The sequence below is a fragment of the Miscanthus floridulus genome, chromosome 10 (assembly GCF_019320115.1).
Source record: "Miscanthus floridulus cultivar M001 chromosome 10, ASM1932011v1, whole genome shotgun sequence".
Lineage (NCBI taxonomy): Eukaryota > Viridiplantae > Streptophyta > Magnoliopsida > Poales > Poaceae > Miscanthus > Miscanthus floridulus.
The window spans coordinates 17099697-17126888 of record NC_089589.1 but is presented as its reverse complement, the minus strand read 5'-3'; the positions used below and the strand labels follow the sequence as shown (position 1 = coordinate 17126888).

At 48.3% G+C, this 27192-nt stretch overlaps 1 protein-coding gene across 2 annotated transcripts; it reads left to right on the top strand.

Annotated features, from left to right (window-relative positions):
- Positions 1-15781: 15781 nt before the first annotated feature.
- On the top strand, positions 15782-27067 carry LOC136486306 (glutathione S-transferase T1-like). Of its 2 annotated transcripts, none has more exons than XR_010766766.1 (4): positions 15782-16340; positions 17362-17404; positions 25693-25772; positions 26217-26766. XR_010766766.1 is itself a non-coding variant. In XM_066483179.1 (4 exons), the coding sequence occupies exons 1-4, from the start codon at positions 16330-16332 to the stop codon at positions 26869-26871; spliced, it is 396 nt and encodes a 131-aa protein (XP_066339276.1). In that variant the 5' UTR covers positions 15782-16329; the 3' UTR covers positions 26872-27067. The 2 variants fall into 2 exon arrangements, 1 of the variants encoding a protein (XP_066339276.1); XM_066483179.1 differs by lacking the exon at positions 17362-17404 and adding an exon at positions 26773-27067 and having other exon boundaries at positions 26217-26422.
- Positions 27068-27192: the final 125 nt, after the last annotated feature.

The following is a 27192-nucleotide window of genomic DNA, read 5'->3' as shown; positions in this document are numbered from 1 at the left end:
CCTTTTTGGAACAACTTGGGCCAGCCCGCGTATACCGGACGTGTCCGGTATGCTACCGGACGTGTCCGGTATGAGAGGGGCTATAAGACAAAGCGTACCCCTTTGGCCAGTTTTATCTCTTTCCAACCAACCTAGCCGACGCCCTCCTTCTCACCTAGGGCGACCGAGGCCTTCACCAAGAAAAGGGAGAGAGGGAGATTGCATTGGAGAAGGCTTGCATCAAGGTTGAAGGCCCGGGGATTTGGATTTCACATCACTTTCTCATCTCTTCTCTCAAGGTACCCTAATCCTGGATCTCATCCGATCTACGTGGTTAGAGCATGGTTTTGAAATTCCTTTAGTCAATATGCTGCATTGGTGATATAGAAGCAATGCCCAAAGTTTGGAATTGATCTGTGATGGGTTGAATCCAAGGACCCTAGTTAGGGTTGCTGAGCGCGCATACCAGACGTGTCCGATATGCCTACCGGACACGTCTGATATGAGCCAGCAGAGCAGGCCACTGCTTCCCTTTGATTGAATCCAATTCAATAGTTATATATTAGGCTTAGTTTCTTTTGTATCTACGTTTTGCAAACCTAGTGACAGTGGTATGTCAAGGTGATTGTAAAACCATGGATAAAAGATTCTACGTCTAATTGCAATTCAAGATTAAGTTTTGGGCATGTATCTAAAATTTCTTGCAAATCTTTGGATACAGGACAACAACCATGAGTGGAAGATAGGAGCCTAGGTCCAAGCATAGGCATGATCCAGCACTAGAAAAATACAAGAAGGCAAGACAGGAAATGCATCCTAGATTCGAGTCGACCAGCAGGAGGTCTACCAGAGCTACCTCTAGTGCAGCACCTCAGTATGCAGAGGGGTTAGGGAGCACTTCTTCTGACATTGATACTGATGAGTTCAGAGTGGAGCCCAGAGAAGATAGAAAGAGGAAGAGCACTAACAGAGGCTCAGATGGTGACAGCTTAGATGAGGAGCTGGAGATTGAGGAGGAGGAGCCAGTACCTCCATTTTAGCACCAGCCTGGTCAGGGTATGCATTATGGTCTTCTTGAGACACGTCTGCCTAATGTGCCCTCTTATGTTTCTAGAGTTGACTACAGGGCAAAGGGCATGACCAGGAAAGCCAGAGATAAGAGAAGAGTAGATCCGAGAGGCTTACCTAAGGTTCAGTATGATCACCGCTTCCAGATAGCCTTTCACATGGACTTCTACTCCAGTGTGATTCTCCTGTGGTAGCCAAATCTTAGTGGTTAGACTGACAGTACATCAGAGAGTTGCAGAAGGCCTCAGTTGATCATGCTATTGCCATTTGCCAGTGCACAGGAGTTTATGAGATCATGGAGTTCTAGCATGACTGGACCACAGAGGTGGTAGCTCAGTTTTATGCTACTCTATTCGTCGAGGAGGATGAGAGGTGGATGCACTGGATGCTTGAGGGCCAGTGGTACAGTGTTGATTATGATGTATTCATCGCCCAGCTTGGCTTCTCAAAGGATGATATCCAGAGGGATAAGATTCACATAGAATAGGTACTTCCTCCAGAGCAGCTGGCCTACATGTACCCACCAGGAGGTGAGAGAGGAGCAGTGGGCAAGGTTCTAGGTCTTCACTCTACTTATAGATACCTGGACAGGATGTTCAAGAAGACCATTGATTGCAAGGGTGGAGATAAGGGAAACATCACAGATTACTCCAGGAACCTGCTCCATAGGATGGCACCTGATGCTCGACCTTTCAGTGTTTTTAACTTTATCTGGTGTGAGATCCGAAGTGTAGGTGAGAGGCCCCTCAAGGGCTGTGGATTTGCTCCTTATATCATGTATATGATTGAGCAGGTCACAGGGCACACATTCGAGTATGACAAGATTCACAAGGCCCTGAAGATTGTTGTAGACTTGCCTAAGACAGGGATACCTCCAGCAGGTCTAGGGGAAGCAGCAGCTGCAGCTATGGTAGATGCACCTACCGGTGGTGCACTAGTAGGAGGAGCTTCCCTTCTGCCATGTGGTTCTCACTCATGTTCTTCCTCAGGATGTGGCAGTCCTCCCTCGCCTATCCGTAAGTTCTTTAGTTCCATCTTTGGGATCTGCCAAGACATTCAGGTTAGGCAGCGGGGCATTGAGTCTAGGTAGAGGAAGGAGAGGGGGCTAGAAGGAAGGACACTAGGACTCTAAAGCAGTTAGCTACCAGACTTGAGCTTGATCCTCCTAGGTCTCCATTATCGGATGGCACAGTCTTAGCAGCTAGTGAGCCAGAGACTGAGGAGCAGTAGTAGGCCAGATATGACAGACAGTTTGCTGAGTTCTTTCAGTGGCAGCAGCCTCAGCAGGAGCAGGCACAGCAGCCACGCCCTAGTGCGGGAGAGGAGATGGGTTCTGCCTTCTGGTAGGACATCTTCCACAGTGACCCCAGGTACTCTACCAGTGACTACGGCTTTGGTGGCCAGGGTCTCTACGGGGGTATTGGTGCTCTAGGATAGAGTTCTTCTCGCCCACCCGGTGCTTCACGCTCAGACAACGAGGGTGATGGTGATGGCGATGAGTGATGTCAGAGATCAGATACAGCTTGTAGCCCCCTTTGACCTTTATGGTGATAGATGACAAAGGGGGAGAGAGAGACTGATTAAAGCTTCAGGATTTTTGTTTCATTTGCTTATCTTTGTACCTAAAGATATGTACTACAGGCTGTAGTTTTTGAGCTTCATTGATGTATCTTGAGTTTGAGATAGATTGTATCATGTGAAAGATGAGATTTATACTTATGCTTTATCTATGTATCTCTTGAGAACATGATCTTTATTTATATATTAGTGGCTTGTGGACTTGAGAAAATGTGTAATGAGTGCTATGTGTGACATACATGTGTTGTATTTATTTTCATAAGGACTATGCATGCTAGAATGAATATATTTGATGTGATGCCTTTATATATTCATTCTTGTGTGATATATCTTGTCATATGCATCATGGTTTTACTTTGTCACACACACATGCACCCCATGGATGCAATGATTTAGGGGGAGTCTCTTATATGTTTTAGTATGTGAAATTGACATTTGAGGTCATTTTGTGAATTCTAATCATAAGCACATATTAAGGGGGAGCCTCTCATAAATCATTGAACCCAAAAGCTTAAATATTTATATCTTTTTGTAAGTTTTAATCAAGTTGTCATCAATCATCAAAAAGGGGGAGATTGAACGTGCATCTAGCCCTTTAGTGTGTTTTGGATGGTTGAATGACAACGTGATTAAAGGTCTAACCCGCTTGCTAAGTGTGGACAGGTAATAGGTTATCTCACAGGTACTTAATGAAAGTCAAAATAGTGTGTTGTTGTATAAACAATCTAGTTCAAGCACAAGACAACAATGCAAATGAAATTTATCCAAATGCTTATTTGTTGTGGGATTTTCATGTACTATGTGAAAGCAAGCTCGTAAAAATTAGTTGATGAGACATGAGGGATTGCATATGGAATGGTCTCATATTTGAAACTTGCTAAATTGAATTGAAAAAGATAACAATACAAATGAATGGATGATTCAACACAAGATGTGACTTGATGGCTTGAGATGGTGAAGATAGCAAGGAAAGGCTTCGAAGTACTAAGCAAGGGTGAAGGGCAAGCGATGGCTTGGCAGCCGAAGAACCTAGCTAGGGTGAAGAAGGAAGTATTTGCATTTAGTTGAGGTACTAATCGAGCTATGATGGTCATATTGATGTGGAGGATCAAATCACTATTGGAGTATTTGATGGAAGTGACTTGATACATTTGGGATTATTCATATTTGATGAATGGAATCAAGTCACGTGCTCAAGATGGCTATGCTCAAGTGAAAACATCAATATCAACATGTTGGCACCCTCACTTGATGAAGATTTAAAGACACGGCATCAATTCAAAAGAGATCAACTCAAGTGGTATAAATCTATTTTTTCTTTGATCTTGAGTTTAATAGGTATGCCGTACTATTAAGAGGGATGCATCATGTTGATAGATAATCATTCATAAGTGCTCATGCCAACCCATGTGAGCTTTGAGTGTTTGAGAGACAAAAGAGCTAACTGATTTTTTGCTGGTCTGGCAATACCGATACCGGACGTGTCCGGTATTTGCCCAGTAATGGTAAAGTTGTTCTCGGGTTGGTTCGTTGGGAGTTCTGACGGTCAGAAGTTCCGGCACTGGTAGGGAGTTCTAACATGTCTCGCTTAACTGACTTGTTAATATTCATTGTCCTAGTCATACCGGACGTGTCCGGTATGGACGACCAGAGGCCAACAGCTAGTTTTCAAAATGCCTTGATGGTCGGGAGTTCCAACGAGGGTCAGGAGTTCCGACGGTTGGGAGTTCCGGCATGCGTTGGGAGTTCTGACACCTCACATACTTTAACTCAGTTACCATAGTTTTCAAATATGCTGAGGGTCGGGAGTTCCGACGTGAGTCGGGAGTTCCGACAGTCGAAAGTTTCGACACTCATCGGGAGTTCTGACGTCTCACATTGACACTGTAACTCAGTTACCGTTGGCGCAGTGTAAGTCGTATGGCAACAGCTATAAAACGGCTAGTTTTTCAAGGGGGCTATAAATATTCCCAAGCCTCCACCTTTGGAGGCTACTGATTCTGCTGATCCTCTAGCACGTTTTTGAGCCTTGCCAACTCTCCTAAACCCTCTCTTAGTGAGTGTGTGATCCAAATCGCAAAATCCATTTGTGGGTTAAGAGAGAATTTGAAAACGAGAGAAAGTCACCACTTGAGCACTTGTGCATATTGTCAATCTCAAGATTTGCATTTATTACTCTTGGACTCTTCGGTCCTAGACGGCTAGGCGTCTCTTGAGTTTAATAGGTATGTCGTACTATTAAGAGGGATGCATCATGTTGATAGATAATCATTCATAAGTGCTCATGCCAACCCATGTGAGCTTTGAGTGTTTGAGAGACAAAAGAGCTAACTGATTTTTTGCTGGTCTGGCAATACCGATACCGGACGTGTCCGGTATTTGCCTAGTAATGGTAAAGTTGTTCTTGGGTTGGTTCATCGGGAGTTCCGACGGTCAGAAGTTCCGGCACTGGTCGGGAGTTCCGACATCTCTCGCTTAACTGACTTGGAAATATTCATTGTCCTAGTCATACCGGACGTGTCCGGTATGGACGGCCAGAGGCCAACAGCTAGTTTTCAAAATGCCTTGATGGTCGGGAGTTCCAACGAGGGTCAGGAGTTCCGACGGTCGGGAGTTCCGGCATGCGTTGGGAGTTCCGACACCTCACATACTCTAACTCAGTTACCATAGTTTTCAAATATGCTGAGGGTCGGGAGTTCCAACGTGAGTCGGGAGTTCTGACAGTCGAAAGTTTCGACACTCATCGGGAGTTCTGACGTCTCACATTGACACTGTAACTCAGTTACCGTTGGCGCAGTGTAAGTCGTATGGCAACAGCTATAAAACGGCTAGTTTTTCAAGGGGGCTATAAGTACTCCCAAGCCTCCACCTTTGGAGGCTACTGATTCTGCTGATCCTCTAGCACGTTTTTGAGCCTTGCCAACTCTCCTAAACCCTCTCTTAGTGAGTGTGTGATCCAAATCGCAAAATCCATTTGTGGGTTAAGAGAGAATTTGAAAACGAGAGAAAGTCACCACTTGAACACTTGTGCATATTGTCAATCTCATGATTTGCATTTATTACTCTTGGACTTTTCGGTCCTAGATGGCTAGGCGTCGTCGGAGAGCACCCGAGAAATTGTGGTGTGCCTCGGAAAGTTTGTAACGGTCGATTCTGCCTCCTCGGAATCAACTAGTGGAAGGAGGAAAAGGAGTTGAAAAAGACTCCGGCTAGAGTGACCTTCGTGGTATCCTCTAGGGCTGACCTTCGCTGGGTCGCCCGTAGCCCCCTCAACGGAGAGTAGGACTCGAACGAGTCCGAACTTCGGTAAAACAAATATCATGTCTCAATTCGCATTTCATTTGATATTTGTGTTGCTCCAGCTCTTGTGCAGGTTCTCTGTGTATATTGTCATCTCTAGTAGGTACCTACAGTTTGGCTTGAAGATAGAAATCAAAAGGAGCAAGTTTGGGGATGCTCTGCAGAAATCGTGTATACCAGACACATCTGGTATTCATACCGGACACGTCCGGTATTTGCTGCCTGCGTTGAAAATGTTTATTCTCTATTCTAACTTTGTGTTGCAGGGTTGTAGCTTCTAGATATATTCTTTATACCTTGTTTACTCTGTGGCTAACTTGTGAGGGGTGGTATTACTCTTAATTTGAAGTTTTCATTTTGGAAACTCCCTTTTTCTAATTGTTTCCGCATTTAAAGGTGTTAATTTTCAGAAACGCCTATTCACCCCCCTCTAGGCAGCATCATAGGTCCTTTCACTATCCCCCAGCTTGAATTTTACAGAAAAATCAAGTTTGGATGGATGTACTTAAATGTTGCATGACAAATGGTTGGACATACCTTAGGTCATCATCCTTCGTTCTTTTTGCTTCAAACCTGGAATGGTTAGTGATCAAAGATACCCGAAGGAATATTTTCACAATTATATTTCTATGCTCATTTCACAAGGGCATCACAGCAAAAAGGTGGCTCATGTTATCTCCCAAAAGTGCTTGTTTTAGGACAAAAGCTCGTCCTTGGGAAACCTTCAAATTGTATTTCAAGTTGGTGAAGTGGTTTCCCCTCTAATACCAACCTCTGGGTACCTATCTCAAGATTCACACAACGAGATCTACAATATTTATGATAAACATATGCATCTACAACCACCCTTTTAAAGTTTTTATGAACATGAAGTATGAGGGGGTTGAAAATCTCGTGTATGGCAATGTTGGAGAGACCAATTGATTCAGGAAATTTCTCATGTGAGCACGGGTTTAATGAGATGTTTATGAAGTAACTTCCATGCTCATTGACGTCATCTTCCTGCTCCAAGGTTGTTTCTTCATGAATGTCTATAGGCAGAAACATTGTCTCTATCATTCCATGCCTATGACATTCGTTAGTCATTTTGTTGTCCAAGATTTCCCTTGGATTGGTGACTCTCGGGTTGATCTTATCTAAATCCTCATCCATCCATTCAATGGCAACGACACATAAGTTCTTAATATCCTCCAGCCATTGTTGTTGCTCTTCTTGGTCTTCCTTGTGGCCTTCATGACTCCTATGCTTTGGGTGTCTTAGTGGATTTCTAGGATCATCATGAGTCTTAGAAGAAAGAGCGTAAGAGGGATCATCAGGGTCAAGGATGGGTTTAGAGATGTGTTCAGATGAGACATCTAATATGGGCATAGAAAGGGAGAAAATTGGAATGGCTTCTAGATAGCTTGGCTCTCCTTCTATGGTTTCACTAGACATGCCACCCTTGTGTTCTTCCCAATGTCCTATATGGGAATAGAGATGCTTTCTAAGAGATCTCTTCTTGAGAGGATTTGAATTATATTCGCTCGAAGGTCTCTTGTGGAATTGGAAGTTTAAGCTTTTCCCAAAATCAGCATCAAAAAGATCATCCTCACAAGAAATTTTAAAAGGTTGAATTTCTTCTTCCCTTGAAGGATTTTGGGGTATTGGTGGTTCAGGATTGATAGCTAAATCTTGGGATTGGAGTGGTTGTGATTTGACTATCAAAACTTCCTCTTCTTGTTCAGGAGATGATTCCTTATCTTCCTCGGTGAGTTCATTATGAATGCTAGTGCAGGGAGTCTTTCCACTAATTCTATCAAGCATAGATCTTGCTTCACTAACAGAACAAATGAAGGAAAGCTCCTCTAGAGGCTTGATCAAGTGTTTACGCAGAATCCTTGCTAAGACCCATATAAAAATGTTGAAGGAGCATCGGGTCTGAAATAGCAAGGTCTGGGCCAGTGATGATGAGACTATTAATACGTTCCCATGATATGCCAAGAGATTCTTCTTCTAGTTGTCTAAAATTTAGAACATCTTTTCGAAGGCTGATTACTTTAGAGATGGGAAAGAAACGTAAACAAAATTTAGAGCATAACGTTTCCCAATCTCCTTGCATACTTCTTACGGTTTGACTATACCATTGTTTAGCTATTCTCGTTAAAGACAACTGAAACAACTTCCATCTTAAGGTCTTGTCAGACATGCCAGCGATACGCAAGCATGCACAGGTCTGTTCAAACTCTTGTAGGTGTGAGTATGGGTTTTCATTACCTTCTCCCGAGAAGGATTGACCCTGAATCAGTTTTATAAAACACAGGCGCAGCTCATAGCCAGGTGCTTGGATAGGCTCTGAAGATTTCGATGGATTTAGGCTTGCGCTCGTGGGTTTAGCATATTCATAGATAGGAGTGAAATCCATAGTGAAAAGGAAAATAATAAAAGGAAAAAGATAAAAGATACAAAGTTAAGCTAGGTTCGTAGTTAATTCAGCAATCGTTTCCTCGGCAACAGCGCCAGAAAGCTTGTTGGTATATTTAACGCACATAAATAAATCCGCAAACGCACGGATACCGCTGTAGCTTTCACCCAGAAGTATTCCAAGTATCGTATCCACAGGGAAACGTGTGAGACTAACTACGGTCTAACTTAACAAGTGGTCGTCACTAGGTTAAGGTTTAACTTAACTAGGAGTAGCAACAAGGCTAAGGATAAATAGGGGCTGACATGTGGGCCTAGGGGGCCGAGCGGCCTGCATGTGGGGCTGGGTGGCCCCACTTGGCAGCCTCTGCACCTATGCTTCGGCGTGGAGTCCTCTTGAGTCTTCTAGAGTCTTCTAGAGTCCGTTTCGCTGCGGGTAAGCGCGATTAAACCTGACATGTAGGTCCACCTTGACGGTTTTCTAGATAAATCCTGTTGAAAACACAGATTCACCAAAACTCGTGAAATTTATTAGTTTAAATCTCTATACATATGTTTGGTGATAGAATTAAGTATAAATACAGGTTATGTTGACGGTTTATAATTGACATTAACAACCGTCAACAGAGCACAAATCTACCTTCAATCGACAAATGCTTTCCTTTCCAGCTGTCAAGCCTTTTTCTATTCATAACATCTAATATGCTCAGTGGTACTGGTAGCGTATAAGTGACCTCACCATCATGCTACATCACCCACCTCCCATCACCGTTAGTGAGAATCAATTTCTTGATTTGGATCTTGTCTAAGGCATTTTAGTGAGAATCAATTTCTTGATTTTGATCATACGTCTCTTAACTGCAAACACATGTGTTTTCCCGTTTGGTCAAAGAGATATATGGGGGTTTCTTTGTGCACATGTATAGTAAGTGCATCTAGACCCATTATTAATTTTGGGGAGTTTCACATCAAAGTGCTAATGTCCATATTGAGTTTTGGACAGGTTACATACCATGAAGTGAAACAATTTATGATTGTCGACCCTGAATTTTATTTGAGTTTGGAATGATGGCATTTGGATAAAGGACTGCGGTTTAAGTTCTTTCTATTTCTGAGACTAAGTATGGAATGTTGTACTGTAAAGGGCATTGAAATTTGCTATATTGCAGGTTTCCATGATAAATGAACCTTGTGAGACACAACCTCAACCCTTAGGCATTTATCTATTTTTGTTTTATAACGAAGGTCCAATGATAGGTGCGTTGACTAGATGCCTAGTCCAAAGTCTATTTAGTTCACTCAGATTGATTGGACTGGATGGTCTGTCCCTGTGTGGGTTGTTCTGAGGATGCTAGAGTGTGGTAACTTTCTAGAACATGATGTTTGATACTTAATGTACCATCTAGTTTTTGGTTGTGGAGGTATATATATTCTCTTCACCAACATACAAACAAAATTGACTTGAGCTCATTTAACCCTCCACTCCTCTCTTGTGTTACCTTTTGTGAGACTTCAGTTGGGATTGAGCAGAGAAGATTGGGTTCAGTGATTCAAGTGGTGAACTTAATCTCCTGTTTTCTAGAGCATTTGTATACTCCTTCAAGTTTGAATTTGAGTTTGTTAATATTTGATTCATGGAATCCTATATAGCAAGGAGTTTTCCATGGAGCACCCAATCTCTTGTGGTATGCTCCGTGTATTAACCACATCAATCTTTAGTAGGAACCCTCGCGGTTGATATTTGTGATCACTTGAGAAGAGGATAGAGTTGGAAGAAACTCAAGACCTTCATGGTCTCCTCAACAACAATGACCTAGGCATTATTGTGGTTTTGCCGAACCTCGGGTTCAGTTTTGTGCCCTTGTATATATTCTTGTTTGTGTTCTTGTGCTTGTTCTTGATTGGCGTTTAGGATTGAGACTCAATATCTTTGTACAAGTGTGTTTTAGTTCAAGGTGATAGTTGGAGAAAACTAGATTCATCACTCTTCATTTGCGGTATCTTGTATATTCAATTTTTGTTGGTCAAATTTGTAGATCAGTTCAAGTATAGGAGTTTCCTCTCTAGACTAGACCTCCAGTTTTCACAAGATATTCCAGTCTGGACGACTGGATCATCATGCCGTTGAAATCAGTCATCTAGGACCTGCATGTATAAATTCAATCATAACGAATATGACAAAATAATGTAGCATACATGTCTTCGTGAGTTTCACGGCTAAAAAGACTCTAGCAGTAGTCGCTGTCGATATAAGAAGAGTTATGACTAATCTTAGCAATCTATCAACCATGGGATAAATATAATTTTTATCTAATCTCACTTGTCCCTTTGTTAGATCAAATGCTAAATGCCTAAATTGAAGATAAAAATTAAAAAGGAAATCAACCATAAAATTGACAGGCGTTTCTGATTACTGAAACAGACAAATAGTGAAAGGAATTAAGGAATAAACAAATAAACTATACAGTACTGTACCTTGGCACCTTGCCGCAATGGCTTGCAGTGTTGTAGGTTTGCTTTTGCAGTTTTCTTGCCTTGCGCTTTGCCTACGGAACTGCCGCGATGCCCTCTGCAGCTCTGCTGACCTCTCCTGTTTGCACGGCGAGATGGGAGATGGAGATGGAGATGGAGATGAGAGACGAGTGCAGCACGCCAGCAGCCGCGCGGACGGAGGAGTCGTCGAGTCGATTCACATTCACGGAACGGAATAATAATTAGTAAACGTGACTCTTCCTTTCCTCGGGCCTAATTACAGGTGATTAAGGAGTCCTATTAATGCACCCGGTGGACCATTGGTTGGGGGGGGGGGGGGGGGGGGTGTGAGTATAAAGACTATTTTGTAGCTGGCCATAGAATAACTTATTCTATAACCACCTTGATTTACGATAATGTTTGTACTAATTTACGATAACATGAATATGCATTTACGATACTCGTGTTACTACAACTCACGGTGATATTTACCCTAATGTTATAGTAAATCACTTAGTAAGGAGTAGTCTCGTAAATTAGCATAGTAACTATCGTAACTCAAAGTGGCAACAGAATAAGTTATTCTATGGCCAGCTGCAGAACAATATATATATATATATATATATATATATATATATATATATATATATATATATATATATCCTATTCATACAACAAAGCCTTCATTGCACAAATGCTAACTTTGCTTATGTAGATGCTGATTTGAGCATTTTGCCATATGTAGTTGCACCCAACCCAACATGCAAAGTTGTTTGCACCTACATCGCCATGTTTTCCTCTTAAACATACTACGACGAAACAAAGGGAGCGGCATGAAAACATCTAATGATCTCATTGTTTATGCTAGAGCTACTTATGATGTATCCCTCTATTGTAAAAAGGTTGTTATTCTAGTTTTGTCTAGAGTCAAACATTTCGGTCTTTGGCAATCAATAGCTAGAAATTCATATATTTTAACATAATAATGAGATTAAAGTTTTTAGATTCACAATGAGAAATACTTTTATGACACCCAATTTACATATTGTTATACTATACAAAATTATAGGAGTTGAATTGATACTGGCCAAAAATTGAAATGTTTGATTTATGAAAAACTAGAATGACAACTAATTTGAAAAAGGAGGGGTCACGAGGATACATGTGGTTCCTTCCAAATCAATTGCTGCACACACCGCAGACCACCAGTGGGCACGAACGTAACTGGGGATTGGGGAAAGCAAGCGTGTATCATTAATCAATTATAAGACGTTGATCGCTGCATCGATCGAGCTAGCAATCCAAGAGGAGCCACCAAAGCGGTGAGCTTGAATGCACACAGCTGGAGTTAACCATGTTCGCTTGAGCTACTTTTTAGCCATGGAATAATGTTTTTCTCTTACAACATTTCAGTATAAGTATCAGCATAAGCCAATTTATTGCCTGGAGGTGGAGGAGGAAGACGACGAGGAGCGTGCGGGTGAGGTTATTTGACCCCAGTCAACTCCACCCACGTCACTTCGTCTTGAAGCTCCATCACAGCCCTGCCGGCCGGCCTGCGTCTGCAAAGCTTGCATACTCCATATACGAAGCGCACCATAATGTCCGATCCGGCGGACATGCATGCATGTACACCACTCGAGCTCACTGCCGACGCGCTGCTGCGCGTTTTAAACGCGACGCACCTGCCTGCGGCCTAGCTCTTTGTGCTGCGCGCAGGTGGATTATTAAAGATGCTGCATTTACTTACAGATCACGAAACTAAAGCCCTGGAGTTCTTGTAGAGCGACCATGCTGACACTGACATCAGCTGCTATTACCCACCTTTATAAACATAATAATAGGTATTGGATCTATTCTATTTTCTAAAGCCCACCTTTGCTATTACGTAAAAAACATCCTAAAAATAACACACGACTCTACATTTAAACTACCCACATATGGCATTAAGGAACATGATCTAAAGTATATCTAAATTGGTATCTAATCACCCACGTACTCTTATTACAATAGATAATTTATGTAACCCAATTTTTATCTTATTATTTGAAAAATAAATGTTCTTTCAAATCCAAATCTAAAAATTAGTAGCATCTTCAATTTAAAAATTATTTAAATAACCATAGAGCATGTATATGTTTCTACATTACTCACTTCAATCAATATTAATATATTAAGTTTTGATTGAAGTAAGCCTACAAGTTGTGCCAGCATATATGAGCGATAAATAAATAAATATATATTACTCCCTCCATTTTCCTAAAGGATGTCGTTTAGGACAACGACATGGTCTTAAAAAAAACAACTTTGACCGTTACTTTTCGCTATAAAATATTTATAAAATATAGTCAACATATACTTTTATGAAACTACACATTTCGAGATGAATCTACTTACATCACTTTCATATTTTCAAACTCAACCTAAAAGAATTTATTTGTAGTTAAAGTTTAAAATGTTTGACTTAAGACAACATCAAAACGACATCCTTTAGGAAACCGAACCGAGTATGTTTCATCAAAAAAAGTTATTTCCTTAACAAATCATATGCTAATGATACTAACAAATTGTTTAAAACCATATTTAGTCACCATAACAAATAATTTATATAGGTTGTTGCTTTAGATATATCTATATATTTTAACTAAATGTTTGACATCCCCGGTGGAGGACGCGCATCCCCGGCCACAGACGAGTTGCTCCGCGTCTCTTCGTGCGCGGTCGCTGCAGGTACCAGCGAGCCAGCTTCCCCCGCCGGCGACGAACATGGTGGCACCTCGCCGGACCTAGGAGCTCGCGCGGCCAGAAGGGGAGGAGCTGGACCTCGCGCGTGCCGCCGGGGATGGGGGAGTAGCGACCGGAAGGGGAGGAGTTGGACCTCACGCGACCGACCATGGGGGAGGCACGCCGGGGATGGGGACGCACGCGCGGTAGAGCCCTGTTCACTTATGCTGAAATGTTGTGAGAGAAAAATATTGTTCCATGATTGAAAAGTAGGTGAAGTGAACAGGGTAGTGCTGCCTGGAGGTGGAGGAAGAGGACGAGGAGGGTGTGGAGGTTTATTTTACCCCAGTCAACTCCACACGTCCCTTCGTCGGGCGGCCTGAGTCTGCAAAGCTGGCATATATATATATATATATTACGAATCGCACCATAACGTCGATCCCGTGTGGACATGCATGCATGTACACTAGTCGCGCCCACTGCCCGGGCGCTGCTGCGCGTTTTAAACGCGACGCACCTGCCTGCGGCCGCCTAGCTCTCTGCGTTGCGCGTAGGTGGATTAAAGATGCTGCATTTACTTACAGTCTTACAGAAACCACGAAACAAAAGCCCCTAGCTCGTGTTATTAGGGTTAGGGATAGCGAGCGAGCATTCTGACACTGACATCTCAGCTGCTATATATACTACCCCTACGTACAAAGAGCCCATGAGGCCATGACCGTAAGTGTCCTTGACTCTTACTGCTCGTACTCGTAACAAGTTACTGTACCTTCATCCAGCGTGCGTTAGCTAGGACAATCATATCGAACCTTGTAACTACCAAAGCAGATGGCATCGACATGCATATATTGCAAACGAAACATATATACTTCGTTCCTCCATCCTAAAAATCAAAAATTGAATTATAGGTTTTGATGAAATTAAACTTTCTTAAGTTTGACCAAATTTATAGAAAATTTGATTTACTACAAAAATATATTTTAGAATCTAATCTAATCTAATGATATTAATTCAGAAGCATAAATATTAGTACTTTCTTGTAAAAGTTTTGAAGCATAAATATTAGTACTTTCTTGTAAAAGTTTTGGCTAAACTTGGATTTGATTGATTTGTTAGAATTTCATTCTTTCTACTACTCGGATTTAGGGACCCCCGAATATAGATAGACCCAAGTCTGGTGGGCTGCAGCTCAGTGAGCGGCCCAAAATTTTCAGAACCAACTCTTTTCTAGAGCATCCCAAAACAGCCCATCGGCTCCCTTTCCGCTGGCCCCTGACGCTAGCCCATATCCTGCCTCAGCGCGCAGCAACCCTCGTCTATTCGCCGAGCCATAGCCCGCCTCCCGTGGCTCCCTTTTCTTCTCCGCCTCCAGTCTCGCATCGTTGCAACGCGTATCGAGTATCGACACTGATGGAGGCGCTCGATCGCTCACCCATCCGTCCAGAGTCATCGATCAGCGCCATGTCAGCATGACCGTCCCATTGATGCCCCGAGAGGCTCGCTTTGCGCATTGATCGGGATCTGCCAAGTACCAACCCGTATATATGCCGGTAGGTATGCCAGCCCGGAAGATCGACGGCCCACGGGTGACGGGAGGACCCGCCTCAAGGATGGCCGGATAGCAACGACAACGTGAGAAGAGTCGCCGGCGGGTGGCGCGGTCTGAGGTACCGTACCTGCAGTGTTGGGTGGAGGTGAATGTCGGCTGAGGCGTGGTCGGAGAGGTGCGGTCGACGATTCCAGGTGCCAACGCCTTTTGTTGAGAGGCTCGGCACGGAACTTCCCAAGCCCAATAACAATAGTCGTCTATGCAGAAATCCTCCTGCCATTTCTACGATTGGCACATGTTCCGCCGAGAGTAAGATGTTGCAGCTGGCTCAGCAAGTGATTCATGTACGTATTGATCAAATCACACGCTCATACATACGTACCCCGGTACCGGTGGATTGATAGGCCGGCGCTGGGGAATGAACTGAAGTCGGCTCAGGTCGAAAGTTCGCTACATGAAAAACAATTTTTAGCAACGGGGCTTTTTTTCTTTAGGGACGGCTGACATTGGAGCCATCCTTATAGTGACGTGCTGGATCTCCAGCACAGCAACCGCCCCTACAAATAGCACAGTAGGGGCGGCTGGTAATACGAGCCGCCCCTACAAATGCGTGCTATGTCTATTTGTAGGGGCGGCTAAATAACCAACCGCCCCTACAAATGATCGTTGTATATATAGCGGCCATCCCCCCCCCCCCCCCTCTCTCTCAGTCTCTCTCCTCTTCGCTCCCTCTCTCCCTTGACGCGGACAGGGCGGCGGCGGCGCTCCCCTCCCCCCATCGCACCATTTCCTTTCTCGGCTCCTCCCCCCTTTGCCCGAGTCGCTAGCCTCCTCCCTGACCCGCCTCCTCCCGTCCTCGCCGTGGACCGCTTCCTCCACCTCCGCTTCCACAGCAGCCGAGCGAGGTCAACCATCTTCCGCCGGCGGAGAGAGAGAGCGAGGGCGGGAGCGGGGAAGAGACGGGAGGGTCCCGGATCTGGCAGAGTGGGAGAAGCCAGCACTCCATCGTGGCCCAGGCTGTCATCCTGTTCTATAAAGCAAGCCGAGTGGGAGGAGCCGGAACCCTAGCCGAGCACCGCATAGAGGCGTCTTCGTACTCGCCTCTCTCCGCGACTCAAAGCTCCCCCCCTTCTCTCATTTCCCACAGCCGCCGCTGCTCCACCCTTCCGACGACACCATGAGGGAGTGCATCTCGATCCACATCGGCCAGGCCGGTATCTAGGTCGGAAACGCGTGCTGGGAGCTCTACTGCCTCTAGCATGGCATTCAGGTAACGATCCGTCCAATTCCTCTTCCGTTCTCCCACTCCCACTGCTGAGGAAGTTGTGTAATCGGTATGTGAGTTTCGCCGCTGATGTGTGCTGGATTTGGTGCGACTGAATCGGGGGAGGAAATGACATTTCAAATCGGTAGATCTGTAGGGATCTGGCTGTATGCAATGGTGGCTTCCCAGATCCGCGTTTGCTAGGTCTGATCCGTATATCTGGTAAAATGGTGTCTGATTGAGGATGCGATTGCTTTTTATCTAGAATTTTGGATGGAGAAATTTGATTAAATTTTGGATGGAGAATTGCACATTATTTTCCACGATCCATTGGATCTAGAAGTTATGCAGCGTAATTGTTGTTGATTTTGCCTATACATTTGGTGGATCTGAGTGCCCTGAAACCATTTAAAATGTTGTCAATTTGTATGTTTAACAGCCTAAGGCAACTTAACCAAATTGCCTTTGGGATAGAGACTGACATGTTGTATTATGTAGTCCTAGTTATTATTAGCTTTCTGTAGGGCTTTACTTATCTCATTTTGCTGCAGCTAGCTTTCTTTTCACCACTGGCCCATCAAGAGATTTCGTGGTAAAATAATGTTAACTGCCATCAATAGAACAACCAACTGTGATGCTGTGTTGAAAATGTTTTTCATTGCTGGTCAAATACCATGATGTGCGTGGCCCCTTTCGTGCCGGTAGTCAAAACTGACCTCACCACTGACTCGGCTTGCGGTCCAACAATGAAATCCACCCTAATTATCACCGTGAAGCATATGATGAGACAGTGGTGAAAGCCAACAACGTGCGGAGTTGCTTCTTGTTTTATCTATTTTGCATACCATTACTCTGGCCTTTGCTAGGCAGGTTTTGACCTCCTGCCTAGTGCCTAGCATTTCTTTTGAAACATTGATCTTATGGAATGTCAAAATCGATCTGAGTATCTAACTAACTTCATACATTATGCAATTTTAAGGGAGATAGCTCTCAAGTATATTGATTATATTATCCTTGACTTGTGCAGAGAATAGTAGATTGGCTTGCTAGCAACTTCAAGAAAGATGAAGGTATTTGGTATGGCGCCTGGTCTTGCTACGCAATGCGTACGGAGGAGAGTGGAGGGGCTGACTCTGGCGCTGGCGGCGGCGAGACGCCGTGGCTGCGCTGGAGGAAGCGAGGGGAATAGAGAGAGATAGGGTTAGGGTGCCAGGCGCCCAAGGGTGTCAAGGTGACACAATCCCAGGCTAATCTTATTAAGTTGCAACGTTTGACTCTTATACAATCTGACCCAACAACCGGACGCTAGAATTAAGGAAACTTGTAACCAAATTAAATCTAAACAAACTGATAGACCCTTGGCCCCTGGCCGATGGTGCCCGTGCTCAGGCACGATGGTCCCTGGCTTGACGTTCATACGTCTTGCCGACCATAACATCTCTCCCCCCCTCGGGAAACAGCTCGTCCTCGAGCTGGAAGGAGGGATGGGCTTCGCGAAACGCTGGTACCAGCTCCCAAGTTGCTTCTGACACCGGCATGCCCGCCCATTCGACGAGGACGTGCCACACGCCGCGGCGAAGTTTTGAGCGGAGAACGCGTTGTGGCCTCTGCAGCGGTCGACCGTGGCGAAGAGGAGGCAGGGCCGGTGCACTGGAGGGCGGTGTACCCCTGAATGGCTTCAGGACGCCGACATGGAAGACATCGTGGATACGTGCACCTGTCCACCACCGTGAGCAGAACGCTCTTGCCATGGACCTTGGGCAGGGCTTCTATGAAGTCGAGGGAGATGTCCGCCCATACACGCGATGGCACCGGCAGGGGCTGCAGTAACCCGGCCGGGTGTAGCGTCTCCGTCTTGTTCCGCTGGCACACCGCGCAGGACCGCACGAAGTCGCCAACGACGCGGCGGTCATGCTCCACGAAGAACTCCGTGCGGAGGCGGAGTAGCGTCTTCTGGATGCCCTTGTGGCCCCCCGTGTGGGCTAGCTGGAGGACGTCGTCGAGGATCGGCGATGAGCTGGGCACGAAGACGCGCCCCTTGTGCAGCAGCAGCCCTTCGCGGACGCACCAGGAGTCACCGTGGTCGCCGGCGGCCACGGCGTCACGACGCGCGCGTAGGGCGGGGTCGGTGTCCACCTCTCGTCGCAAATCGTCGAAGAGTCGGAAGGTAGGCACCGAGACGGCTGAAAAATAGGCCGTGTGCGCCCTGGAAAGGACGGACAACAGCGGAGCCTCGCCGTCCCGCCTGGAGAGAGCGTCCGCGACGACGTTGGAGCGGCCGGGCCGAAACTCCACCCTGAAATCATATCCAAACAACTTGCTAATCCATTGGTGTTGCGGAATTGTAGATAGGCGCTGGTCCAGCATGAACTTGAGGGCGTAGTGGTCCGTCCTTACGACGAACGCCCGCCCCCAAAGGTAGGGCCTCCAATGGCGCACCGCCTGAACAAGCCCGATCAACTCGCGCTCATACGCCGCCACTTTGAGGTGGCGTGCGGCGAACGGCCGGCTGAAGAAGGCTATGGGCGCGCCATCTTGATGCAGCACGGCGCCGAAGCCCGATCCGGAGGCGTCGCAGTCCACGACGAATGTGGCGGCGAAATCCGGCAGGTGCAGGACTGGTGCGGCGGTGAGGGCAGCTTTGAGGGTGGAGAAAGCGGTGTCAGCCGCGTCGGACCACTGGAACGCGTCCTTGCGAAGCAGCTGCGTCAGTGGCGCGGCGATGATCCCATAGTCCTTGATGAACCGCCGGTAATACCCGGCCAGCCCGAGGAAACCACGTAGGCCGCGCGCGGCGCGAGGGCGCGGCCAGGACTGCACAGCTGCCACCTTGGCCGTGTCCATAGCCACCCCTCCCCAGTGATGACATGGCCGAGGTAGTGGACCGCCGAGGTGGCGAACGCGCACTTGGACCGTTTGAGGTGGAGCCGGTGCGCGCGGAGAACATCGAGGACCGCGCGCAGGTGTCGGAGATGCTCCGTCCATGAGGAGCTATAGATCAGGATGTCGTCGAAGAAGACGAGGACACAGCGGCGGAGAAACGGCTTGAGGACGTAGTTCATCAACGCCTGGAACGTGGACGGTGCATTGGACAAGCCGAAAGGCATCACCAGGAACTCAAAGTGTCCGTGGTGTGTCCGGAACGCCGTCTTGTGGACATCTGCAGCAGCAACCCGCACCTGATGATAGCCAGAGTGCAAATCCAGCTTAGTAAAGAACTTGGCGCCGTGTAGTTCATCGAGTAGCTCCTCAACGACCGGGATTGGAAACCTGTCTTTCACCGTGACCGCATTGAGGGCCCGGTAATCGACACAGAAATGCCACGAGCCGTCCTACTTCTTCACCAACAGCACGGGCGCGGAGAAGGGTGAGGTGCTGGCCCGGATGGTCCCTTGCCGGAGCATCGCCTCGCATTGCCGCTCGAGCTCGTCTTTTTGGAGTTGGGGGTAGCGGTATGGCCGGACCGCCACTGGCTCGGTGTTGGGCTTCAGATGGATGTGGTGGTCGCACGCCCAGGCCGGTGGAAGCCCCTCGGGTTCGGCGAACACGTCCTGGTAGGCGTCTAGCAGCAGGTCGAGGAGGGCGCGCTCGGAGCCCTTGTCGATGCAGAGGTCTGTGGTGAACAGGGCCGTCGGGGACGCCGCGGCCGGCGCGCCGACGCCGGTCCACACCACCCGGCGACCACGGATGGAGAGCGCCATGCGCAGTGTGGCGAAGTCCCAGAGGATGGGCCCCAACGATCTCAACCATGTGAGGCCGAGGACCATGTCGTACGGCGCCAAGGGAATGGAGAAACAGTCCACCGTGAACCGCTCGGTGCCGATCCGCAGCTGAACGCCGCGCGCGAGGCCCTGGCAGTCGACGTGGTCGCCATTCGCGACGATGACGTGGAATGTTGGAAACTCGAGCTGGAATGTTGGAAACTTGGCGAGGAACGCATCAACATCTTCCCAAGTCGTGGAGGCAGCCGTCTCGCCTTTCCACTGGATCAAGACTTGGCGTACACCACGGTCCAAGCGGGTCCGGACAGCACGCGTAGGCTCTGGGATCACGGCACCATGGTGGAGGACTGGTAGTGGTGGAGGAGCCGTTGGAAGAGGTCCGTGAAACTTCTTGAGGACACCGACATGGAACACATCGTGAATGCGAGCGCCGGCCGGCAAGTCAAGGCGGACGGCGACGTTGTTGATGATCTCGGTGATGCAATACGGTCCGTAGTATCTGGGCTTCAGCTTGCCGGTGCTAGAGTCGGGCAGGGAGGCTACCGGTCGGTGTCTGAGGCGAAGAAGGACCCAATCGCCCACCGCGTATGTGACGTCGCGGTGCGTCCGGTCGTAGTGGTGCTTCTGGACCTGCTGCGCCTGTTCGAGGCGATGACACACATCCGCCAAGAACTCATCACGGTCAGTGATGGTGCGGGCAACAGCCACCACCCTGGTGTCCCCCGGCTCATAGGACCGGATCGACGGAGGGTCACGCCCGTACACAACCCGGAACGGTGTGTCCTGGAGAGAGCTTTGGTAGGCGGTGTTGAAGACGTACTCCGCCCATGGAAGCCACTGAAGCCATTGGCGCGGCCGATCGCCCGTGAGGCAGCGCAGGTACATGGTGATGACGCGGTTGGGCGCTTCGGACTGCCCGTCGGACTGTGGGTGGAACGCCGATGTCATGTGCAGCTTGGTGCCCATCAACCGCATCAGCTCGCGCCAGAACTTGGAAGTGAAGACTGGGTCGCGGTCAGACACCAAAGACTGCGGCACTCCATGTAGACGAACGATGTCGGCGAAGAAGGCCTGTGCCACGGACTCAGCCGAGTAGGGGTGGGACAGTGCGATGAAATGGCCGTACTTGCTGAATCGATCCACCACGGTCAGGATGACCGACTTGCCACGAACTCGAGGAAGTGCTTCAATGAAATCAAGCGACACATCCGTCCAGACGCCCTACGGCACAGGCAGAGGAAGCAGCAGCCCCGCCGGATGCAAATGCTCAGACTTATAGCACTGACAAGTGGCGCACCTCCTGACAAACTCCTGCACAACTTGTTTCATATTAGGAAAATGGAAATCCTGGCGTAGTCGATGCAGCGTGCGCTGTACTCCCTCATGGCCCTCAGCATGGACGGCCTCCAAGATCTCATGTAGCAACGGGGAGGCCGGTGGAATGTACAAGCGTCCCGCGTACTGCAGCATGCCGTCGACGATAGCCCAAGGGGCTGTGCGGATGCCTGCCAGCACGTCATCCCGGATGGCGACGATGGCCGGTTCCGCGAGCTGGGCATGGCGAAGACGGTCGACGAAGTCGAACCGGGGCGCTGAGAGAGCCAGAATAGCGCTCTCTTCCAGAGTGTCGCGGCGGGAGAGAGCGTCTGCCACCACGTTCGTCGTCCCGAGCTTATATTAGACGGTAAAGTCGAAGCCCAAGAGCTTGCCCACCCAATGATGCTGCGGAATCATCGCCAACCGCTGATCAAGCAGATACTTGAGGCTGTAATGATCCGTCTTGACGATGAAGGAGCGCCCCCACAGGTATGGTCGCCAGTGCCGGACCGCATGGACAAGGCCGATGAGCTCACGCTCGTAGGCGGCCAGTGTACGGTGGCGAGGAGCGATGGCTCGGCTGAAGAATGCGATTGGGTGTCCGGCCTGGACCAGCACCGCCCCAAAACCATGGGACGAGGCGTCGCACTCGACGACAAACAGCTTGGAGAAGTCTGGCATGGCGAGAATAGGAGCCGAGGTGACCGCGCCTTTGAGAGCTTCGAACGCCGCGGTCGCTGCGTCGGTCCAGGCGAAACCATCCTTTTTGAGGAGGGCGGTGAGCGGGGCGGCCACAGTGCCGTAGTTGTGGACGAACTTGCGGTAATAACCCGCCAAGCCAAAGAACCCACGCACCGCACGCACCGAGCGCGGAGTGGGCCAGTCGCGGATGGCCTGCACCTTGGCCGGATCCATGGCGACGCCGTCCTTGGAGATGGTGTGGCCGAGGTAGGAGACCGACGCCGCGCCGAACACACACTTTTTGCGGTTGAGAAAGAGCTGGTGGCGACGAAGCTCAGAGAGAACGGCGCGGAGGTGCCACAGGTGGTCTGCCCATGTCGCACTGTATATCAAAATATCGTCAAAAAACACAAGGATGAAACGGCGAAGAAACGGCCGCAGGACGTCATTCATCAATGCCTGAAACGTTGCCGGGGCGTTGCAAAGCCCAAATGGCATCACCAGAAACTCGTACAGGCCATCATGGGTGCGGAACGCCGTCATGTGCACGTCTTCAGCCCGCATCCGCACCTGATGGTACCCCGACCGCAAGTCGAGTTTGGAGAAGAAGTGGGCGCCGTGCAGCTCGTCGAGGAGCTCGTCGACGACGGGGATCGGGAACGCGTCCTTGACGGTGAGCGCGTTCAAGGCACGGTAGTCGACGCAGAAGCGCCATGATCCATCCGGCTTCTTGACGAGGAGGACCGGTGAGGAGAACGCTGAATCGCTGCGGCGGACGATGCCCTGCTCCAGCATCGACGCACATTGACGCTCCAACTCGTCTTTGTGCGCCGCAGGGTACCGATAGGGCCGGACCGCCACTGGTGTCGCGCCCGGCTTGAGGGTGATGCGGTGGTCGTGGGCGCGCTTCGGAGGGAGGCCCTGGGGCTCGGTGAAGGCTACCCCAAAAGCCCCTAGGAGCGCGTCCAGCAGGGGCTCCCCAGCGGCCGTGGCGTCGTTGGTGATCATGGGACTCGCCGTCGTGGCGCCTAAGGACGGAGGCGCGGTTGCCGGGACGCCAGACCAGCAGACGGAACGCCCCTGGTGCTGGAACTGCAGGGTGCGTGCCGCGACGTCCCAAACGACGGGGCCCAAGGTGGCGAGCCACTGTGTCCCGAGGACGAGGTCGAAGCCCGCCAACGGCATGACGTAAAGGTCGACGTGGAACGTCACACCATCGATGGTGATGGAGGCGTCGCGGAGGACCCCTGGGCAGGCGATCCGTTCGCTGTTAGCCACCCGAGCCGTGAGCCGGGGCTGAGACCGAACGGACAGCCCGGAGCGGCGTGCTGCATCTTCGCCGATGAAGTTGTGGGTGGAGCCTATGTCGAGCAACGCGACGAGAGTAGTGGCGCCTACCGCGTCATGGACTTGCATCGTGTCGCAACCCGGTAAACCTGCCACCGCATGCAGGGAGAAAACCGGGGCCTCCAGTGCCGAATCGGCGTCCTCCTTGCCGGCGTCGGATAACTCGACTCCCCTGATGAAGAAGAGGCGCCGGCAGATGCGGTTGTGACCCCGGAAGTACTTCTTGTCGCAGTTGAAACACAGCCCAAGGCGGCGTCGTTCATCCTGTTCCGCCACCGAGAGTCATTTCACTGGGGCCCCTTCTGTACGGCCTGGTGGTTGCGCCGTCTTGTCAGCAGGGGCGGGCAAGGCTGGGCGTGGGGCTGGTGCTGGCAGCAGGCCACGCGGAGCAGCCCGGGCAGGGGCCGGTGCCGGCCGGTCGAGCTCCATCAACTCCACTTGGCGTGCCAGGCTCATGGCGGCCGCGAGCGACTGCGGGTTATGAATCCGCACCGCGTGGCTCAACGGCGGTAGGAGTCCTCCCGTGAAGAGCTGTACCCGCTGGACTTCCTCCAGTGGCCCGGCGCGTGGAAGAAGGGCCTAGAAGCGATTCTGGTACTCTTCAACGGAGCCCGTGCGCCTGCACTCAGAGAGCTCGAACAGCGGCGCTGAGCGCAGGGGCGGCCCAAAGCGCAGGTGGAGGAGGTCCTTGAAGCGGCTCCACCGGGGAGTGCCCTCGTCCTCCTGGACTTGGATGTACCACAATTGGGCGACGTCCTCCAGATTATATGAAGCCATCCAGACTTTCTCCTCCTCCATGATGCGTTGCTGATGGAAGTACGACTCGCATCGATTGACGAAGATCAGCGGATCGGTCTTGCCATCGTAGCGTGGAAAATCCAGCTTTTGAAATCGCGGCGGCCGGTCGTTGTGGTGCTGTCCATCACCGCCCGGTCCCGTACCCGACGACGAGGCGGACTTCTCCTTGTCCTTCTTCAGCGTCGCGACGTCATCCTGCAGGGAGGTGATCGTGCTGGGGAGGCCTGCGATCAGCTTGGCGAGGTCGGCGTTGGATGGTTCCGCCATGAGGGTTGGCGGCGCAGCGGCTGGAGATGAGGTTGCGGGTGCAGATGGCGCAGGCGCAACGGCTAGGGCTGGTGCGGCTGTAGGTGGATCAGCGGAGCGGGAAGAGGAGGATCGTGACCGTGATACCAGGTTGTCAAGGGTGTCAGGCCCTAGGGTAGCAGGACCTCGGCTACGGAGTTCGTAGCCGTCGGCCGTCTTCTCCGGCGAGGGTGAGTTCCCTGCCGCAGGCTTGAGAGATTTTAGGAGAGAGATATATTTGAGAAATCTGATATTGCTTATCCTTTCCTGAGTTCACGTACATGCTTAAATAACCTTGGATGCTAACCGACTAGAGCTACAATTCCTAACCAACTTGGACTCTTCCTATTTTAACCATAACCGACTCAATCTTTCTATTCCTAGTCACGCGTCGTCCTTGCAGACTCCTCTGCTCAACCAGAGGCCGCAGCCTGGGTACCAGCGTCGCCCGGCCCGACTCCCGCGCGGGCAGCGCGCTCTGCTGCGCGACAGACGTCGCGAGCCCTATGGCGCCTCACGTACTGGCGCCCTCACGATGGTCCCTGGCTCGACGTTCATACGTCTTGCCGACCATAACAGTATTGATCTTCTGAAGGATAAACAAGCCCTTCAGAGGCTTACTGAGTTTGATGTAGTCTGATCAAGTTATAAAATATTTCCCTGTAAGATTCAAAGTAATGAGTTTGATGTAGTCTGATCAAGTTATAAACTCATTTTTTCAGTTTTGTTTTGTATTAGTATGTCAAAGAGGAGATCTGTCTCTTCATTAAAATTGAATTATTTCAGTAACTTCAGAGCTGATGAGTTTGTGCAGAGAATTTGAGTTTTTTCGCCACTATGAAGATGTTTTGTTTTACCATTTAAGTAGCAAGGCTGGCAGAAGCTATACCAAACTTTTCCAGAAACCTAGTCAACTTTCCGGCAATGATTGATTTGTTGAAGTAGTTATATTGAAGCTGGATCATGATTCAAAAGGCAGGATCATGTTGCTTAGTTGCTAGAGCTGGATTGCTTGAATTGATTAATTTTTCTATAACAAGTGCTCAAAGTAAGCAGATTTCTTAATGCAGAATGGGTCTATATCAGAAAATTAATAAGTAGCCTTACTTGAACAGGATAATGTGTGTTCTATCTTGATGATTGTTGCGAGTCATATATCTTCCATGGTAATCTTGGAGCCACTGTTTTTGACATTTTGTATGATACAGGTATCCAGCTGACTTGTTTACCAGAGCCAAAATTGAATCAATCTTGGATTGGCATCACTCAAATTTGCGTCTTGGTGCAGGTGAGAACCAAAGTTACTCATGGAAGGTACCTCTAGGCTATTGTGGAGTAATCATTTACCATGAATTATTTCGGTATTTGGTTTGCATCCTATCCATCTTATAATCCTGTGAATTTGGCGGGATGGCACCAGTACTTATTTGTGTTCCAGCCTTGAGCTTATGGTGCATGTCGTAGTGATGGAATAATCCATTCTACTCCTCAAACTGAACAAATAGGTTATGTTTGGATTTAGTGTTGAAGGCTCCACTGATCATCTGGTTTGTTTTAACCCAACACCTTTTATGTATTCACTTGAGATTGTGCAGTGTAGTCAGACATCAATTATCTTTCAATGGAAATAGGCGATCCTCCAAAACTGTGCTGGATCATACTTTTTTCATCCACCTAGTAATGTAGTTTTGTGTCTCAAAAAAATACCCCCTTTATCATATTGCCTGTGCAGGAACCTTTGTATACTACACTGCATTGGCACCTTTTCTTGGCCTTAGGCCACGTCCAGATGCTACAAAACATGCAGAAAAAGTGCTGATGCAATCCCTGGCAAGGATTGAATCCGTATGGCTGAAAGGTGACGCCAAGTTTTTACTGGGTAGTCCCCAGCCATCAATCGCAGATCTAAGCCTTGTTTGTGAGATAATGCAATTGGAGGTGTGTACGTTCCTTATTTAAATCTATTGTGTATGTTTTCCTTGTCAGGAGTTAAAGTTTGGTGCCTGCATGGGCATAACACTAGTCCTGCTGTATTTGTTCTATCTTTTTATTAAGATCAAAATGCAGACTTCAATGCTGTTTATTAGTAGCGAATGACAGTGCGACAATTTTTAATTAAGAAGGTTAAGAGCTGAACCAGTGTTCAAACAGTGCTCCTAGGATAATGACTAATTGCAATTCATTGAAAAAAAACTACTTCTTGAATAGAGTGTTCCTTAGGGTTTTTTTTGTGTGTTTATGCCCTATTGTTATCCAGTCCCATGTCATATTGTTGTCTGTGAATTTAGATGGTTCCAACACCACCATCAACGATAACTTTGATGAAGAAGACTTGGAAGACAAACACCTGCTTCCGACGTCTTCTGTTGGTGAAGACACAATTGTAAAAGAAGTTCACAGATGAATGTCTGATGAAGCCTTACAGTGACTTCTCTCTGTATTCTAAAACGCAATGGGTTCCAACACTCAATGTGCAGCTTGTCATTCACTATGTACATTGTCATTGTATTTTAAAAATGTAACGAGCTCTGTCTGTTCTGATCTGAAATTTTGTGTATAAAAATACGAAAGGTTCTGATCTGATTTGGGGGAGCACGTGTTGGTAATTTGATTTTTTTTACGGAAAAATGCACTGTAGGAGCGGTTGGTACTATAGCCGCACCTACAAATCGATTTGTAGGGGCGGCTGGTACTGTAGCCGCCCCTAC